Source organism: Channa argus, chromosome 8, assembly GCF_033026475.1.
Source record: "Channa argus isolate prfri chromosome 8, Channa argus male v1.0, whole genome shotgun sequence".
NCBI lineage: Eukaryota > Metazoa > Chordata > Actinopteri > Anabantiformes > Channidae > Channa > Channa argus.
The window spans coordinates 10,057,501-10,076,742 of record NC_090204.1 but is presented as its reverse complement, the minus strand read 5'-3'; the positions used below and the strand labels follow the sequence as shown (position 1 = coordinate 10,076,742).

The 19,242-nt window shown below is 38.5% G+C and overlaps 2 protein-coding genes across 7 annotated transcripts in view; both read left to right on the top strand.

Moving 5' to 3' along the window:
- LOC137131508 (guanine nucleotide-binding protein G(q) subunit alpha) overlaps positions 1 to 11,151 on the top strand; it is a 35,353-nt gene extending 24,202 nt beyond the window's left edge. Inside the window, exons 4-8 of one of the 3 annotated variants that reach the window (XM_067512876.1) lie at positions 1,213 to 1,341; positions 4,373 to 4,502; positions 5,838 to 5,991; positions 6,488 to 6,672; positions 9,570 to 11,151. In XM_067512876.1, the coding sequence (XP_067368977.1) occupies positions 1,213 to 1,341; positions 4,373 to 4,502; positions 5,838 to 5,991; positions 6,488 to 6,672; positions 9,570 to 9,572 (601 nt within the window). In that variant the 3' untranslated portion in view covers positions 9,573 to 11,151. Of the gene's footprint in view, positions 1 to 511; positions 641 to 1,212; positions 1,342 to 4,372; positions 4,503 to 5,837; positions 5,992 to 6,487 lie in introns of all 3 variants that reach the window. The other 2 variants (XM_067512875.1, XM_067512874.1) reach the window with 2 other exon arrangements.
- A 1,519-nt stretch (positions 11,152 to 12,670) lies between these two features.
- Positions 12,671 to 19,242, top strand: part of tle5 (TLE family member 5, transcriptional modulator) — a 40,882-nt gene continuing 34,310 nt past the window's right edge. The window contains exon 1 of one of the 4 annotated variants that reach the window (XM_067513169.1): positions 12,671 to 13,642. In XM_067513169.1, coding sequence (XP_067369270.1) covers positions 13,616 to 13,642 — 27 coding nt within the window. In that variant the 5' untranslated portion in view covers positions 12,671 to 13,615. The remainder of the gene's footprint in view (positions 13,643 to 19,242) is intronic. The other 3 variants (XM_067513167.1, XM_067513166.1, XM_067513165.1) reach the window with 3 other exon arrangements.

The window sequence follows — 19,242 nt, the reverse complement described above, 5'->3', positions numbered from 1 at the left end:
GGTCGTCCTTTGGACAACTGTCAAATCAGCAGTCTTCCCCATGATTGTGTAGCCTACAGAACTAGACTGAGAGACCATCTAAAGGCCTTTGCAGGTGTTTTGAGTTCATTAGCTGATTAGAGTGCGGAAAAATCCTGTATTGGTCTTAAGTAATATTCTATTTTCTGAGATACTGAATTTGGGGTTTTCATTAGTTGTCAGTTATAATCATCAAAATTAAAAGAAATAAACACTTGAAATATATCAGTCTGTGTGGAATGAATGTATACATTATACAAGTTTCACTTCTTGAATGGAATTAGTGAAATACATCAACTTTGTGAAGATATTCTAATTATTTGACCAGCCCCTTTATTTGTCTGTTTTATGAGCTGATTCTATTTTATGTGCATGTCTGTAATATTTTTGAGAAAAAGTTGTAGTTGTGTGGGTTTGTACTATAGATATTTACACATTCTCTCTAGTGGTTTGCCTGTGTTTGCTTTTTCATATCTTCCCCCCCTCTCCGCAGTTACCTTAGTGATTTAGAACGAATAGCATCACCGGGGTACATACCCACCCAACAGGATGTGCTACGGGTTCGAGTGCCTACCACTGGCATTATTGAGTACCCATTTGACCTGGAGAATATTGTCTTTAGGTACTGGTGTCAAATGCTACCAATGATGTCACTGGTTGTCTAGCTGCTACACAATTGGTCAGCCAGTTGCAAGCCGTCGATGCCGCTGTCTCATCTACTCTGTGCCACACAGCAGGGTACAACACTTTACATTCCTGATGGTGCTCTCTCAAAGACTAGCCTGAAGAACAGCCCCAACCCTTCTCTCAGTACTGGCTAAAAAGATGTAATTTTTCTTTTTAACCGGGCAATCAAAGTTGGCCTCTTGTATACTAAATCATCTTTTTTGGAGTCAAGTTAAAGGTTTCTGCTTCCAAACCTTGACAGTTAGTACTTTGAATCAGAAGATAAAGCTGAGGATTGTTTTGTCTTTAGGAGCTGCCATCAAGGATGAGGCTAAATTTCTAAGAGAATATTTGTGGGGGTGGTGGTATGAAATGTCACCTAATCCCCTCATAACTCTTGGGAATGTTCTCTTTGGTTACATCTGTTCTGATTCACTTGCTTTTGGAGGGCGTGTGCTATATCTGCTGTTATGCTTCACTTTCTCTTTCCTCCTACTCTTTCTCTTTTTTTGTCCTTCCTGTTTCTAGCTATCTAAGTGATCTGGATCGTATTGCTGAACCAAGCTATCTACCAACTCAACAAGATGTGCTTAGAGTTCGAATCCCAACCACTGGGATCATAGAATACCCTTTCGACTTGCAAAGCATCATTTTCAGGTAGAAGAAGAACTATATTGTTTTTTTTATTTAATTAACCTCAGTTTTGCACCATAGTGTTGTGTTTTTATTTAAAAATCCGAAAGGTCCTGTGAAGACTGACTCAACTTATTTATACATAACCTACAGAATATTTTATTTTGTGCACTTAAATCCAGTGTCTGAATTTGCCACCATTTCCATGATTAACTACATATTCCGTGTATTATGTTACAGTGAATTCTTCTAAGGCTGAAAAAGTTAGCAACTACTCTGAATATGCAAAGTTGTTATCCTTGCTAATATAGTTAGAGAGTGCAGCCTTTTCCTTTCAGCTACAAAAATGAAAACCTGTCCCTTTAAACAAAAAGCCCACCGATTACATGTAGGCTTTTTTTTTTTCTTTTTAATTTGAATACCATGTTTATAAGAATGAATGACTCTCAAAGTTTGCAACTTTCTTTGTCGTTTATGTTAAGTCTAATCTTTGGCTTTTGGAGATCTAGTTGTACATAACATGTATGTTTTTTTTTTTTTTTATATTGGTCTTTTTACATTTAAAGAAGAAATAAATAATGGTCAGAGAAAATTGTCAGTAGTTTAACATAGTATTCAGTTGCAGTCCTACCTTCTATTTGCATCTGTATTGTCAATTGCTGTCTAATTTGGTATTATAAAACAGGTCTGGGTGGAAAAGGTTGTATAAGGAAGCTTGACATCTAAGCTGTATTTGTATTGATGACTCTTTAGAACACGTTTTGGAAACTAAAATGCTCATAAAAATGCCATTGATATTACATGATAGTTCTTCCTGGTTTCTCTGTGTTGCCTAGAGACACAGTCTCTGGTGCTTGGCACTGAGACAGTTTTGAGACCTGCCACCATTACAGCACCTTTCCTTACACCTTCTCTTGCAAAAAATAGAGATGATCAGTAGAAAGAGATGGATGCAGGGAACAAGAGCGATTACAGAAGAGTGCAAATCAATAGGAAACAATCAAGTCAGCCCCCTCGTATGCTTGGCATGGCTAGAAATAACTACTTGCAATGACGTTGCGTTCAAGAGGTTCCCAGCAGCTTTGCTGCAGTCAGGCAAAACTCTACTTGGCTGTGCTGCTCATCACTACATGGTCTCAGTGACAAAAGTTTTGTGTTAGGAAGACAAATGCATAGATATGAAGTTGGAATAAATTAGGGCTGTGCTATATTTTATCATAAATATTATCTGTAATTCCCCCACCAACAAATGTCAAATTGTGATTATTGACTATAAAGTACTGAGTGAAGTTTGCACACATGCCATTGCTGTGGGCATCTCACACAAGCCTGTAAACACATCCAACATGATGAAAAGTCGAGCTTGTTTTTATTTGTTTAAAAACAAAAACTTCCTCTGTCATTCGGAAATGGTGCACCAACAAATCAGATGTGAATCAAACATGCAAGTCTGGAAGTTATTTCAGAAACCTGAACTTTTTTGGGGGGAAATTGGATCAAATTTGTTCCACCATTGCAAACACAAACACCGCCAATATAAGAAGATCATGGCAGATGTCAACATCTTTAAATTAAGAAAAATGTCTTGAAATTTATTGCAATTGTTATTAATTTTGACTTGTATGCAAATAATTAAGATACATTTTTTCACATATCACCCAGGACTAGAATGAATGTGAGGTGTCAGGCTGTATTGGAAGATAACTTTGTGACTTATGAGTATGTGTTGTCAAAATAGTTAATCATGAAGCACACTTTATCATATTTTTATATGTTCTTCCCTCTCAAAAGAGGACTGAGAAACATTATAACACTATAACAAGCAGGTTCCTGAGCAGCATTTACGCCCAAGCTGTCTGACTCCTTAACAATTTTAAGTAATATATTGGTCTTGATTATCGGGCTGGGGACTTTTTATGTGCAAAGGTTTTTATTTACATTGCTATTTATTTATATTGCTGCTTGTTCTCCACAAGGGTTTAGTATTTATTACCTTAGGCTCCAGTTGACAATGTCAACATGGCAACAGAGTATTGAATTTAAAATTGAATTAAGAATATGTCATTTTACTTGGCTTATCCAGTATAGGTTAACCTGTAATCCTAAGGTAATTGATCCCTGCTAGAGGAAAAAGGTTTTCTAATGTGAAGGAGTTTTATTTTAGGCTAGCTCTTTTGGAGGATGTCATTTATCAGTGCCTCCTCTCCTGCTGATATTCTCATTTCCTGCATATCTGTAGAATGATAGATATTTTCTTACATTAGTTAGTCAGAGTTTGATTCATTACCCAGACTTAGTTGGAGAAAGGAATTTGACTTTGGGCTTTTTTTGAAATTCCTCCATTTTTATTTGCAACATTCTAATTTACAGTAACATCGACAATTTACTTTTCTTGGTTTCAGATACAAATGTGGACATGGTGAGAACAGGGTGAACAGATTTTTCAGAAAACTACCTGTGTCTCCTACCCCAAATAAAAACCCACCTATCAAAAACTTATATTTTTACACATTTGAATTTAATTTTCTTTTATAATTTGTACTTCAAGCAATCCCGTATTTCTAATGAAGGACATATTTTCTAGACTTAATATCTCCTGTATAGACTCTCCATCTACTTTGCAGTTATTTTAATTCACGTAAGAGAAGGTTTGCTCTGTCCTCTGTGTGATTCACGCTGCAGATTTTCATTCACGCTTCTTCTGTTTATATTCCTCATGCAAAATGGGTGTTTGGCTTGAACCACACTTATTTCATATAGTATTATTCAAGAGGTAATTATTTGCTCTTTGCGCTTATTTTAAATAATTTCAACAGTGAAATGCAGTTAGGACTAGTATGTGATTTATTGTGGTTTAAGACTTTACACCCATGGTAATTCCAAAGATTTAACAAAAGCAAAATCATTGAAGTTATGATTGAAATGCATGCTTATATATTTTATATAAGAGTAAAAGTAATTATTGGTGTCTAATTGTAATTTTTTTCCTTTTTGTGTGATTCTCTCTGCTTGCTGTTTGGTGTCCCTCCTTCTCACCCCATCGTGTCCCAAACAGGATGGTGGATGTGGGGGGTCAGAGGTCAGAACGAAGGAAGTGGATCCACTGTTTCGAGAATGTCACCTCCATCATGTTTCTGGTAGCACTTAGCGAGTACGATCAGGTTTTGGTGGAGTCAGACAACGAGGTGAGGGTGAGAGACAGAAGGTCTCATTGCCAGTTGTTTAGTTGTTCATTCCAAATTGTGGTTTGCAAACAAATGATTTTACTTCCCTATATTTTAAATTATGCTTCTCAAACAGGTTGCTGATTGTCTTAAAACTGGAATGTGATATTTGTATGTATATTATTTGGACAATAAAATACATGCACACGTACACTATTAAGCCTGAACTAACCACTATTTATGCAGACATGTCAAATTGGAATGTCCCCTGAAGTCAGATGAACCTGAGCAGCCCAGACTTTAACGTCCAATATGCCTGCTCTGTTCATCAGCAGATCAAAAGCTGTAGTAATTCAGTATTATTAGCACTTATGTGCTCTTTGCGTCTCATGTTCAACTTTTATATTTTGGATATGTTGCTACAGCGTTTTTATGCACAAAATAGTCTATTGCACTGTTATATACTGGGGTTGCTATGCTGACTAAAACTGGATTTGTTATGGTAAAGTATGTGGTAAAGCTGATCATCTGGAATGCATTGAACTCGGGTATGAAAGTGGGTTATTTAGACTATGAGACACTTTGTGTTAAGTTTTCTGTCGGACTTTATGCAAACTTTTAACAACAAGGTGGCATCGCTCAGTTATTCTTTCACACAGCTGTGTGTTCCTGTCTGCAGCCTTTTGGTTGCGTGTATACATGGCAGAGAAATACGCATTCTTCGACAGAAATCTACCTGGGGAAACCAGGTTGTACTGATTTTTGAAAAACCACTTTCTTGTATAACACTTGGAGATGATTGGAAATTGATTGCTAGGGCCTCTCTATATATTGATATACCTTGATTTACCTGAGATTTATGTCCTCTTTCTTAATAGTCTAGAGATATTTACTACCCATGTGGTCAAATCTGACTGTTCAGATAGATTTATGGCCAATAAAGCTAATGTGACCGGCCCCTCCATGCCATCTGCTCCTTTCCTGACAACAGATCCATTCTTTGACTGGGTCATATGACAACTGAGTTTCATAAACCAGACCCAGCTGCCAGCTTGACTCAATATATCTGTAGTGTACATTACTACAGCTTCATGGTCAGCAGTTTATCAAGGTTGATTTTATTTATTTATTTTTTTTTCACTCTTCCAACAGTTTAACTGCACACACATACTGTATTTTCTCCTCACTAGTCCTGCTCAGGTGTATTACCTTTTTGAACAAACAAGGAAAGGAATATGCAATTTATAAATTTCTGGCATATTGGCAAAGAGTGAATCAATTAGTTTAGAATGTACCCTTTTTTATTTTTCTGTCTAATTGTTAATCATTCTGTCCTTCCCTGTCCAATGTTGCCAGAATCGCATGGAAGAGAGTAAAGCTCTGTTCAGGACCATTATTACATATCCGTGGTTCCAAAACTCCTCTGTTATTCTCTTCCTCAACAAGAAGGACCTCCTGGAGGAGAAGATCATGTACTCTCACCTGGTTGACTATTTCCCAGAGTTTGATGGTGAGTATTCTTATCCGCCCCAGAATGTTTGCGTATTTCAGCCCCATGCTGTTAGCTGAGCCTCAGTGGTGAATTCAGGTTTGGGAGTTGAGAAATAATTAAATTACATTTAAAAAGAAAGTTCAGCCTGCAATCAGGCTCTGGCTTTAATGCTGTGGCTGTGTTGTTTTTTATTTTTGGTCTGTTTGTTTTTAGCTAGACAGAACTTCTTTAAGGGTCCTTTATTGTTATAAAGATCAATCTGTCTACTGTCCCTTGTTACACTGAAAGTATCTGAACATAAAGGTTGAATGATCTGTTAATATAGATTGGCAACATCCTTTTGCTTAAACTATGTTTTTGGTGACACCTTGTGGTTAAGTAGCTTTACTACAGATTTCTGTAACTAAACAGAGCACATGTACATATTTTTGCAAAAGTTTTAAATTAAACTAAAGACTCCATGAATACGATGCTCAGTAAAAGCAAAAAATAATAGTCTGCGCATCCTCCCCAGGTCCCCAGCGGGATGCCCAAGCGGGACGAGAGTTCATCTTGAAGATGTTTGTAGACTTGAATCCAGACAGTGACAAGATCATCTACTCCCATTTCACATGTGCCACAGATACGGAGAACATCCGTTTTGTCTTCGCAGCAGTCAAAGACACCATCCTGCAGCTCAACCTCAAAGAATACAACCTGGTGTGAATATTCTCCACCCCCCCCCCCCCCCCCCCCACACACACACACACACACACACACACACACACACACACACACACACACACACACCCCTATATATATATATATATATATATATATATATATATATATATATATATATATATATAAATAAAATCACACACGCAAAGAGAAAAGCATTGCTTATTATTTACCAGGCCTGTTTTGTTTTTGTCTCTATTAACTGCCACATTTCCACAAACACATGAAACACACCACCATTTGTCTAACCCTCAGTGCGGTATGATCTGTTCCAGGTTCATTTCAGTCTTATTTTGGCCCTTGGCTTACATTTATTCTTTACACTACATTGGCACCAGTGCTTGTGTTTACAAGGTGGATAGAGGTCCATTTTTTTTGGGTAGTGTAAGCTTTTAAGGACAAAGGTCTCTCTTCGCTTCTTATTTACATGTGCATGTGATACACTACAGTGACTGGACTACAGCCAGACTGCAAAGCCTGGATTGCACATCTGCAATGGGCACCTGATAATGATAATAGGAATATATTAATAGTGCTAGGGTGCACTGAGGTTGTTGGTTCCCCTGAATTGTGTATTGGATCCTTTTTCTTCATTTGTTTTTAACTTTTCCCCCAAATCTGAGCATGTGAGCTCTGTTGAATGTAAATATGTTTTGCTGCTGCTCACACAGTGAGGGCTCCAGACACAGTCACAACATGTTCCGTATATGTTGCCCTTCAAGTAAAGTTTTCACATACATCAAGAAATACAAGTTCAGATGCTTAGTACTTACATACTTTGTATCTGTTTCTCTGTTATATCACATTGCCATATTCAAGCCACAATCATTTGTTCTGTAAATATATTTACATTATGAGTGTCCTGTTCATCCCTTAAGTGGTTCAGAAATTGATATTTGGGAAGCGCTAGCATGAGCTAAATGTGAGTTCATCCTCTCATATTTGGATTGTTCAGATGTTGATGGCACTACAGCTCAGTTTGTGTCAACAGTTGTATAAGTTACCCATGTAGTGGTACTGTGATTTATTTTCTGTGTTCCCTTGATTTTGACAATAATCTTCCTGTGTACTACTTGTGAATGATGATACCAGATCAGTACAGTGCACTAGTCAGTTGTAAAAAGAAAAAGAGGTGTTGCGCTGCCAGTAAGCTTCAGTCACAGGTTGGTCTCTATTGTCCAAAATGGCTTCTGTCTGTAATCAACTTTATTTTGCCATAAATTTTAGCCAACTTTTATCATTGGCAATGGAAATCAAGACAGTAAATAGTTATTTTGTATGTCAAATTTTTCAATCAGATCTATGTATTAATACAGTAAATGAGACATCCTCTCTAATTTCAGCTAGGAGATGGGAGGAGGTTTTATACTGCTGTAAATGATCAGAACTATTTTATGGACAAGTGTTCTATGTTTTTAGTAATACTTCATATATTTAGTTGCTGCCATTTTGTTTTTAAATGCTTGACAATGGAAATACAGTTTCCATTTCAGGTTTGTGCTTTATGCAAATAGGAAAATTAAAACTGACAAAAAATGTTGTGATTTAATATTTGCTGTTCATGGAAACGTGTGTGTGTGTGTGTGTGTGTGTGTGTGTGTAAAATTATTAAGGATGTGCATTTGCTATTGGTACCAATCCTATATTGTGTCTTTAGCCTGACAGTTTTTTGAATATTACATTAAGCTGAAAGTTAATAGATGGCTATTTTTGTCTTCAGTGTAATTCAGGTAAGTTTTCATAACTTTTCATCACAAGGGCTATTACTAGCAGCTTTGGTAGAAATGTAAGGACTCTATGGATGCCATAGGGCAAAAGGTGCAATTAATAAGTGGGGCTATGAATCAAGAGTGTGTTGGCATCCTATTGAGGATGGTTGCTGCAGGTTCAGTGAGGGTGGAAAGCAGCAGTCCACACATGCTACACGATTTTCCTGATGGGAATCTGGTGGCTATTTGGCTCTTTGTTTGCTATTTTTTTGCCTTCCACAGGAGGACACTGGCTAATGTCGGGAGTGCGGAAGCTCATTTTTAGTGTCCTGCATTTGGGACCTGACCATTATAAATTTCGTACTAACCCTCTTTCCTGCATATTTGTTTTATCTGAACAGTATTGTTTCAGTAGTTCACTTTGGCATCGGCTGCATTGGTGTTGCAACAATAAATGAATACTGGGATATTTTGACATTTTTGTGGACGTTGAAAGAGAAAATATTACTGATCTTAAGTAGTTTGTCAAAAATCAGATATTCTTGTGAATTGTCTACATATATACGCAGTGTGATAAACTTGATTAGCTTTGATTGTGGCTAGATGCACACGCTAAGAGTAATCTTGGTGACTCGTGCAAATGTATCCATTAAGCTACTATCTTGTGTTGTGAAACACTTAATGAAGGACGCATTATGTAAATTTGTTAAGTCCCACTGATCTTGTTTATTCTGCTTGTATCTAAGACAGGTTCATGGTTTCTTCTGCAAATAGTTGCGTAAACTTTTTTTCCCCGAGCAATTTGTCCCATGTATAGTGTGAAGCTTCACACACTTGCTCACTGTTGGAATTTAATTTTATATGGGCCACAAATCTGTTTGAAATTAAGTGCTTTGACAGACTTCAGCTATGTTTGGATTCTTTGCTGTGTGGATAACATGCCTTCACTAATCATCTGAAAGACAGCCGTGCGGTTTCTTACACTTCATTCCACTGTTGGTCTTTTTTTTTTTTTTTTTTTTTTTTTTTTTTTTTTTTTTTTTTTTTTTTTGGGGGGGGGGTCTAGCAAATGGAGCTGAATGGGCTGCTGTGAGGACGGTAAACAAAATAAGGGTGACAAGGAACCCATGTTTCTATAATGGCATACTATGTTTGTTTATTTTTCAGTAAGTGGATTTCATGCCTTGTGTCTTAGTGATTCACAGCAGCAGAACCAACACGGTCAATTCACTACCAGTGATTTAAGCCAACAGCAGATCTGGGTCAGTTACTGAAAAGTCTTCTCTTTGTTTTGTAATGTATTTGCTTTATTTTGCATAGTGAGTTGGAGAAAGTATGACAATTAATTAAAAAACACTGTGCCAAGTAAAGTTAATCACAATAGAAAAGATATTACTTATCTTTTTTCAATTTGTAGTAACTCAACCCAGACCTTTGTGGTAAAATGGTTGCACCTTTTTTAATAATTGACTTTGTATTTTTTCCTAGAGTGAAGCTTCTGTGTTAAGCCTAAGTATTAATGTATTTATTGAAACACTAAGTGAAGGTACTGAAATGGCTATTAAAATATTTTGCTGGTTACTATAAGGAGTGAGCAAATGAATATGCTGTTTTTACATGACTGCCATTCTCTGCTCTTTTTTCCCCCCTTACTTGACTGGACTCTGTAATCTGCCCCTGGGTTGAAGGCACTGAAACTGCACCATGGCAATGGGCCTGCATTAATGCAAGTTAGGTGTCCATTTAAGGGCACTCAGTACTCTTAAATTTTGGGTGGGGGAGTGTGTATAATTGTGATGGCAATTGCTTAAGCTTGAGTCCAGTTAGCTAAATGGAATGGAAATACAGTTTTATTAAAATCTGTCTTTGCTATTTTCTTTTGTTTTTGAGGCTAATGCACAACTTGTATGTAGGGCCGTGACTCAGTTGGTAGTGTCTGACTACCGACCATAGGGTCGGAGGTTCGTGCCCTGCTCTTCACGACCACATGTCGAAGTGTCCCTGGGCAAGACACTGAACTCCCAACAGCCCATCCCCAACCCTTACCCTGCAGCGCCGGTAGAAATTGGGTAGGGTTGCGTCAGGAAGGCCATCCGGTGTAAAAACTGTGCCAAATCAACATGCAGACAAATGATCCTCTGTGGCGACCCTGAACTCACGGAATAAGCTGAAAGGACAAAAAAATAAATTAAAAATGTAGGACCACTTAAGATGACCGACTTTTTTTAAAATAGACTTTGTGTAGTGGTGTACAAATTGAAAGTAATGTATTTTTGTTTGATTATTTTTCTTTCTTTTTTTTTTAGGTATACCAAATGTAAATTATGTACAATGACTGTGCCAACCCCCTTTCTTTGTAAAGCCAGACTCTAAATAAGTGCCAATGTTGTGAAAAATTAAAGGGCCTGTGAATTTCATGGTCCATCTTTTAAAACCAACAATAAGTATGTGATTAACAAAAAAGACAGTTTTATTCTATATTTAAGATTAATGATGAACTGCTGTTTTTAAGATATGTCATTTTAATTGCATGTGTTTGTCAGGTTGGGGGGGGTGGGGGGAAACAGTATTATTGCAACATGTAAAGGGTCCTAATGGTTATTGATTTACAGTATTTTAGCCATATTTCTCTTTTGTATGTTTCATTTCAACCACGGTTGCCTGAACCTCATTCAAACATGAAAATGATTTTCATAGCCTTCTCCTTTAAATGTTTTAAATTGGAATAAAATATGTTCCTTTACTCTCATTGTATCCTTGCACATTTTCTTTGGAGAAAATACTTGAATTACCATGCATTTTTTTTTTATGTTAAATACCACAAGCTTTACATAATGTTTTCAAATTCTTCTTGCATATTACTGTTGGATGGTAATACACTGTGAAAATTTGTGTTCCCATACAACCTATGCATAAATAAGAGGTCTATGACAACAAGAAATACAGATATGATGATCACATTGCCATATTATCTCTGTTAACCCCTCTTAATATGTTTACAGTGAAATTGATGGGTTCCAAGAGCTACTTTGAAGGTAGCATTATATAGAATAAAATGACTACAGTATTTATTGTTGGCTGTAATATAACCAAATAATATATGTATGGTTGGTAATTATGGTGCTTGCATGGGAATATTTACAATAGATTGGTAAAAGATTCACTGCTTACAGTAGCAGTCTGAGCAAGACCCCTAATTTAAATTGTCCTCACTGACATGAAACAGTGCCAAAGATACAAATGTAAATCGGATCAAATTAACAAACGAAAATGTAAACCTCATTACACTGATGGGTGATTTGAAATTGAACTTAAAAAGCAAGATTTGTCTGCTCTTTTAAGGAGTATCTGACACTCATGAGTTTTTGCAGCCCTTTTAGAGAAAAGCTGCAAATAAATGGAATAGAAAATACAGTGGGTATAAAAAGCAAACATCCACTATGGAAGTTTTCAAATTTCACTATCGAGGTTGATTTAATACCTTTTTAAAAATAACATGTTAAAGTGAAAAGAATTTCTACAAAGTAAGCGTATTTATATTTTTTTATAATCTCTTCAAATGACTCACTGGTTCAGCTAATTGGTTTCAGATGTCACATAATATATTCACCTGAAAGCACCTGAGTGCAGAGAATGTGTATAAAGGATTGTAGTACAAATACACCTGTATCTGGAGGATCAACTTATTTGTGAATTGGTATCCTGGCCAAAACCACACCACAGTCAACTCAATTAAAAGAATATTGAAAAGCAGAAGCCAAGAACATTTCCTAGTCAATAAATATCATACACATAATACAATGGTTATTTTAATTGTAATGTTTCAAAAATGACTGGGAATCAAATTAAAACTGATTTAAAAGAATTGTATACCTGTCAGCATAGTGAGGACTTTTATTTATAGCAAATACAATTAAATATTAAAAGAGACTGAAATGTTTTACCGTATATTACAAGCCCATTTACATAGCTGCTTTTGTTATTTGATAAATTCATATGATTTTTAAAAAAATCCTGGGCCAGATTAGTCCTACAGAAATCCTGTAGGTGTTGGTAAAAGCTGATAATAACTGACAGTAAATGACGCCTATGTAAAAGTACACATGTAGTCACGTTGTTTCTACAAAAGGCGCCCAAAGGCGTCCGTCTGAAGTTCTGTGCACCCCAGCGTGTTGCCCACCTGCACCCTGACCTCCACACGTCACTGATGGTGACGCTGTGCTGTGAGCTGTCCGCATGAGGCGCTAGCTGCTCAGGCATCAGCCGGCAGACAAGCTAGATCTACGTGGAGTAGATCAGCGCGGCGTTCACCGCTCGTCTCCCGTCTATCCATCGCGTTTCTGTGTGGGGCGTTCAGCTCGGCGGCGTCGCGTCCTACCCACCAGCCCCAGGAATGAACTGACTTTCTAGTTTCACCACGGCTGACAAATCCACTCTGCTTCTCTAGGAGTCCTCGGTTCAAAGGATAAGCGTTGAGAGGCTGGGACATTCGAAGTGGATTTGCCGCCCGAGCGTCAACACAGATTTGGTGGGGTTTTTATTTTTTGTTCCCTCCACTCGTGTGAATTACCGTCTATTGTCGCCGTTGGACAAAACAACTTAGACGAACCCGCAGACATCTTGTTATTTCTGAGAATTAGACCTCTTACTTTTTTCACCTGTGTGGCTGCAGCTGGCTGAAGGCTTTTGAAGGGCCAACACAAGCAAAGGAAGAAGCCATTCGACTCCGGCCGCTAGCTAACGCTACACCCAGGCGCGGATGTGTGCAAACCCTCGTTACATTTACGTGTGTTGAGCTGGCAGCGCTGCCGCCTGTGCGTTAAACTGGAAAAGCTCGCAACAGCGATGAATCATTTTGACCGACAGCTTTTGAAGAATTAGCTAGCTTAGCCAACACGGATGGTGGTTTCCTGTCCACAGACGCAGTAAATACGGGGCTGGGACAGGTAAAGCTTAAGGTCTTGCATCACCCAGACAAGACGCAGATTTTTTTTTCTCGTTCACGGCGACAAAGTGCTTCACTTGTACTGAGCTGAATATTTTTTTTGGAGGGGGTCGCTAGCTACTGTTAGCTAGTCATCCTGCTAACGCTGGACAGCTCCTGTTTAAGGCTGGGCTAGTTTTGGACAAAGGACCAACGCAAGGTGATATTATCAACGCGGGCTACGGTGTTAATCGTTTTTGAGAAGGAGAGCACCAAACAAGGAACTGACATGATGTTTCCACAATCAAGACACTCAGTAAGTGTTTTTTAAATGTGTCTAGAAAATAGCTGTACGGTATGTAGTATGTAAGTAGGGAAATTATGCATGCAACTTACGTGTTGACAGCATGTGCGAATTCGTTATGAATTGTTTTCTTTTCTCTTTTTTTTCTTTGTTTTTGTTTTGTTCTGGCCAGTCCTGACTAATGTTGTAACTGCTGTGTTCTGGTAACGTGAAGTTCTGCAAAAACCCTATAGGTGGGGATTATTGAGACGTGACACAATTGATGGAAATTATTCAGTATTCTGACTAGACACTGTTCAACTTTTCACGATCACTGCATTCAAGCTATGCCCCAAATAAAACCTCTAGTACATGTTGTAAAATATGGTAACCATTTGATTTTTAATTTGGCTGCATTTTGTAAAAACACAAACCAGATATTGATAGGCTGCAGCCCTGTTAAAAGAGAAAGAGAAATAAGTGTAGTCATTGCCTTTATCTAGTTTCAACTACACTACTCATAATGCACTTTACACTGTGCAGGTGGGTGTTTAATATGACAGGAAAAGCGCACATAATCTCTGTTCCCCTAAATCTCAAGTTTCCATGGTAACAGAAACTCAGTCCAGGGCATGCATTCATCAGTGATGAGGGCTCTGAACCCATTGGTCAAACATTTATGTTTAGTACCTGGCAGCACTGTTACTTGTCATAGTAAAAATATTCATTAGTGTCAGTGCTGCTATGTTACAGTTTTATTTATTTATTTATTTTTGTTTGTTTGTTTTCATGGAATGACTGATTATATTATTTAGGTTTTTGATTGGTCCACCCTGCATAGTCAGAATCAAAATCTGCCTATGACTCAAAATTGGTGGCCAACATTTATATTGGCCTCTTATTTTTGGTTGACATTTTACCTTGCCCCTTAGAGGGTGAATATAACAAAGACAAATGTGTGTAAGTGTGGCCCAGGTAAACACAACCACAAAAAGATTGTTGTGTTGCCAGGGACTGTGCCCTCTTCTTTTCCCTGGCAATGTCTTGTCACTAGTGCTAGTTCTTTTTGCTGCTTAAAGGGAAGGAGTTGTTTGCTGAACCTGAGTGTCTTTTGTGACATGAATGGGTTGCCCTTTGGCAGTCAGTCTGTGTGGCAGTCTGATTGTGCTCTGCTGATGTGTGTTCTCAGACTAGGGAGCAGGATGTGAGTATTTGGGAACCTATGGTCACCAGCTGCCTTATTGCACAAGTAAAATCATGTACAAATGGTGTACAAGTTTGCCTCTAGTATTGTGAAAGTAATGCTCTAAGTACATACCGATATTATTAAAACTCTAAATTTAACATCAAATGCCTGTCACTAAATTAAATTAATTGTTGTTTTGGTTCCTTTTAAATGACAAAGGAAATACTGCACTGCACTGCACAGCTATGCTATTTCGATTCAATAGCTCAACAATTAACCACAACATTGAAATCAGCATGGGCACTGTGATTGGGTCTGCGGTTACGCAACCCATCACACTGCCGTGTTTTGACACCGGCCAGCTTTACATTTTTCTACATTGGTTCTATCTTGGATCACACCAGAAAAGCTGGGCCTTGGGTACCATTGACCCCGTTTCAAGTTTAGTGGTTGTCCATCCTTGGACCACTTATTTTATGTGTTCGGTCCACTGTGTGGAAAAGTCCCCTGAGCGCTGCCATTTTGGAGGCCCTTGTCAAAGTCTCCTAGATACTAACTCTTGCCAATTGTTTTTTTCCTGCTTCCAACACATCATCTTAAGTAAATCACTTGCTGCCTGTCACCCATTGACAGGTGCTACAGTAATACGATAATCAATGTTATTTACTTGTCACTGGTTTATTTGTTGTGACTGATCAGTGTACAGTAAGTAGTTGCTGTTTTTTATTTTTTTGTAATTCTGAATACATGGACAAATCTTGACCTACAACTTTTGATCTGTGCAACAGCAGTGAAATTGATTATTTTTCAAAAAGAATGAAAATTAAAATAACATCTTGTTTGGGCGGTTTTGTTTTTGAACAACGCTGAAATTGAATGATCGCTATGGCTTAGTTGAACACTAGTGCCAGCAGTTCTGAGTAACAGCATTAATGTCAGCTGACACCATTTCCTTAGAGACGTCGGCACGTGTGTCGGTTTTGCTAGTCAACAAGCTGGAATAATGGCAGAAGGTGAAATAAAACTTAAAGTTAGTCATGTTGTGATCTGCACGTTGATTTGGCATGCGTTTTTTACGCTGGATGCCCTTCCTGCCGCAAACCACCTCTTTTATCCAGAGTTAGGACCAGCACCAAGGTGGATAAATATATATTACTGAGAATATTGTGTTGCAGTTAGTAGAACCCTTTTTTCTGTGTCCCTTCTCTTCAAAATGAAAGTTTCAACATTTGCTCTAATTAGTAATAAGTTATCGGTGGTATTGTTGTCATTTTACTTTTTAAAAAACAATTTCCACTGACACACCAACAGTAATGAGTAAAAAGAGTATAGACAAGCTCTTAAAGTAAAACATATAATTATATTTCAAATATAAATATAATATATAATTTTAAATATCCTAAATGTACCGCGTGTTAGTGGGTTTGAGGTTTAGAGTAGGTATGTATATTATTAATTCTTCTGGGTGAAGCGGTGAGAAATCTTCTGATTAGGTGAAAAGTCAGTCACCATTTCCAAGGTTAGCAGCTGGGCCACTCCTCTTCTGCCAAAAAAAGGTTATTTTTCTACTTAAAATTTGGTGTCCTCACATAGTGCGTTTACATGGAAGCAAGTATCAAGGTTATAGTTGGTTTCTCGGGAAAGCAGTTTTTTTGTTTGTTTGTTTTTTTTTACTGTCCTCTAAACAGGAAGGGTGGTTTCTGAAATCGGGGTAAGAAATAAATGCTGGGTTGAATTCTAAATAAGTTGCTTTCCCCTTTGGATTTTTAAAAAATTCAGATAGTTTCCGTTGTGAATCAGCTGCATGTCTCTTCCCTTTTTTTGTCCCCCTTTCTCTCCCCCTGCACTGTTACTCTGCTGCGACATAAACATACACAAGGAAAAGTCAGAAAGCAGCATTTTCTGTCACTGTACAGTTAAAATCTGCGTAACTCCATCAGTTTGCCCTTCTGCTGCATGTATACGCATGTTTTCTGTAATCAGATTTCTTAAGTGGATGTAAATGCCGTTCCGCAATTACCTTAAAAAGCTGATCAAAATGGGGTTTAGGAATAGGGCATTTTTTCACTCATAACTACACCTATTTATGAGTCTACAACCATCCATCCCCCAATACATACACCTGTGTGCTAACTCCCAACCCTCCACTATAAAATGAAATACATTGTGCATACACACACATCTTCCATCTTCAAATCCTGCTTCTGTTCTGCCACTGCTGCTGTCACGGAAGCCCGAGGACGGGGAGAATTGTGTGACACCCATATAGATATGAGTGTCAAAGATAAAGAGCTGGAGGATGAGAGAGTTACAGCAGTCCCTTATAATGACAGATGAGGGGCCTCTAACTGACTCAGTCACTACTGAATCTGCTCTCATTTTGCTTTCCTTTGTTCACCCTGTAGTAACATTAGCATTTGTTCCACAGTGGTATATGATGTGAACAAAAGTGTTACATTTTCACTCTGGACATGCACAAATTAGGATGCTTTGGTACATGTATTTTACAGAGGGCTTTGAAAAGGCAGCGGTGTTGGTGGCGATTTGTGTTTCTTGTGTAAAACCATACCTTCTATAGCCTTTACCAGTACACTGTAGGGAATGTATTCTCTTGATGTAAAGTGTGAAAGGCCAAGGGATATTTAGACACAACAGATCTGGTTATTAATTTATATATAGTTATTTCTAGTTTTCTCATATTTGTAGAAAGAAGAAACACATGTTTAACAAATTCGTTAAAACTGCTCAGGATTCGGATTTGACTCCTTTTAATCCTCTGTCACAGGTTATGGGAACAGTTCATTGGTTTAAGAGGAAAAACCCTTATTTGATAGTAGGACACTGATTGACCCAGTTGATAGCATTTGCCATATTGTTTGTGTGTTGATTAATCCTAATGCAGTTTCAAGAAAGCTGGCTGTGGTGTGAAAGTAGAGCAACAGAAAGGCCTGATGCCAAAGCCAGCGAGTAGTAATATGGAGTACAGAATTCTCTCCAGTCCTCAGAGCCCATGTTTGACTGTAGAGATGGCCACAGGTTGTGTACACACACACACACACACACACACACACACACACACACACACACACACACACACACACACACACACACACACACACACACACACACACACACTCTCCCTCCCCTGCTTGTCTCCCTTTATCATGCATTTCTTCGCAGATCTGATATACTGGTGGGAGGGTCAGGGGCAGAGGGTGCACAGGCATTATTAAGCCCACTTGAATTAACAGAACAGCCCCCAGCCTTTCCTCTAAAGCCTCCAGCTGGGGGGAACTTAATCCCCATAGTCCCCTGTCTCGCCCATTTAACAACCCCCCCACCATTGCTCTTTCGCTCTGCTGAATGCACACACGCGCACATGTTCATGTGTGTGAGCAACAAGCCAGGCTGTGTGTTTCTGTTGGTGGGGGTTACTGGATATTAGCGCACATGCACATTCACACACACAAGACTTACTGCACAGAACACACAAACATACACCTTGGCCCTCATCTCTGCTGGCAATTATTGCTTCAGTACATGCATTGGAAAGGGGGATTTTTCCCTTTCACCCATACAGCATCAACAAGGGCACACACACACACACACACACACATTCTTACCAGCCTCAAGGGTCTTATCTGCTTTTTGTATCTGGGGAACAAATTGAATGTGGGGCTTGACACACGCAGGCCGGCAGATGTCTGGGTCATTAAGGTTAGGCCAGCTGATTAGCATGACAAACAGAGTCCTGCAGACCCTCCAAAATACCCCCACCCCACAGAAGGCTTTGTTTGTGAGTGGTCGAGTTGAGGCCATGGGTCACAGGTGATGTTGATTTATGTGAAGGGCCACAGTGGATGATTGTCAAATTGCTTTGGGGTTGGCTGAAAAGTAGAGTTGTAGACTGGTGCAGCCCTTATTGTGTGTATTGTGTCGACAGGGAAAATGCATATGAATACAAATTGAAACACGCTGACTTATATCCTTTATGCATAAGTGTCAGTGTCAGTTCAAACTGTAACAAGAGTAAAGGGTGAAAAATGCATCAAAATGGGATCTAATTATCTGTCCACACACTTCTGTTGGTTTTATATTTTGCAATATGTCATCTCTTCAGTGAACATTAAATTTACTGCGTACTGTGCTGCTTTGCATGCATTACAGTTCTGAACCTTCAGGTGGTCTAGACATTACCGTGACTTTACCATGCAACCCCCCAAATACAAACTCTGGGTAATGTCCAAGTGAGACCCAGTATGACTAGAGTAGTTAATGTTCCAGGAAATTAACTGCAAGCAAGTGGTGGTAAAGACATAGTTTCTATCAGGTGGCTGGTGCTGCTTTTATGTGCTGTAAACAAAGCACTGACATCTCAGCAGCACAGTTTTTGTGTCATCTCGTGCCTCCTGTATGCTCTGACCAGGCACAACCCCTCACCAAAATC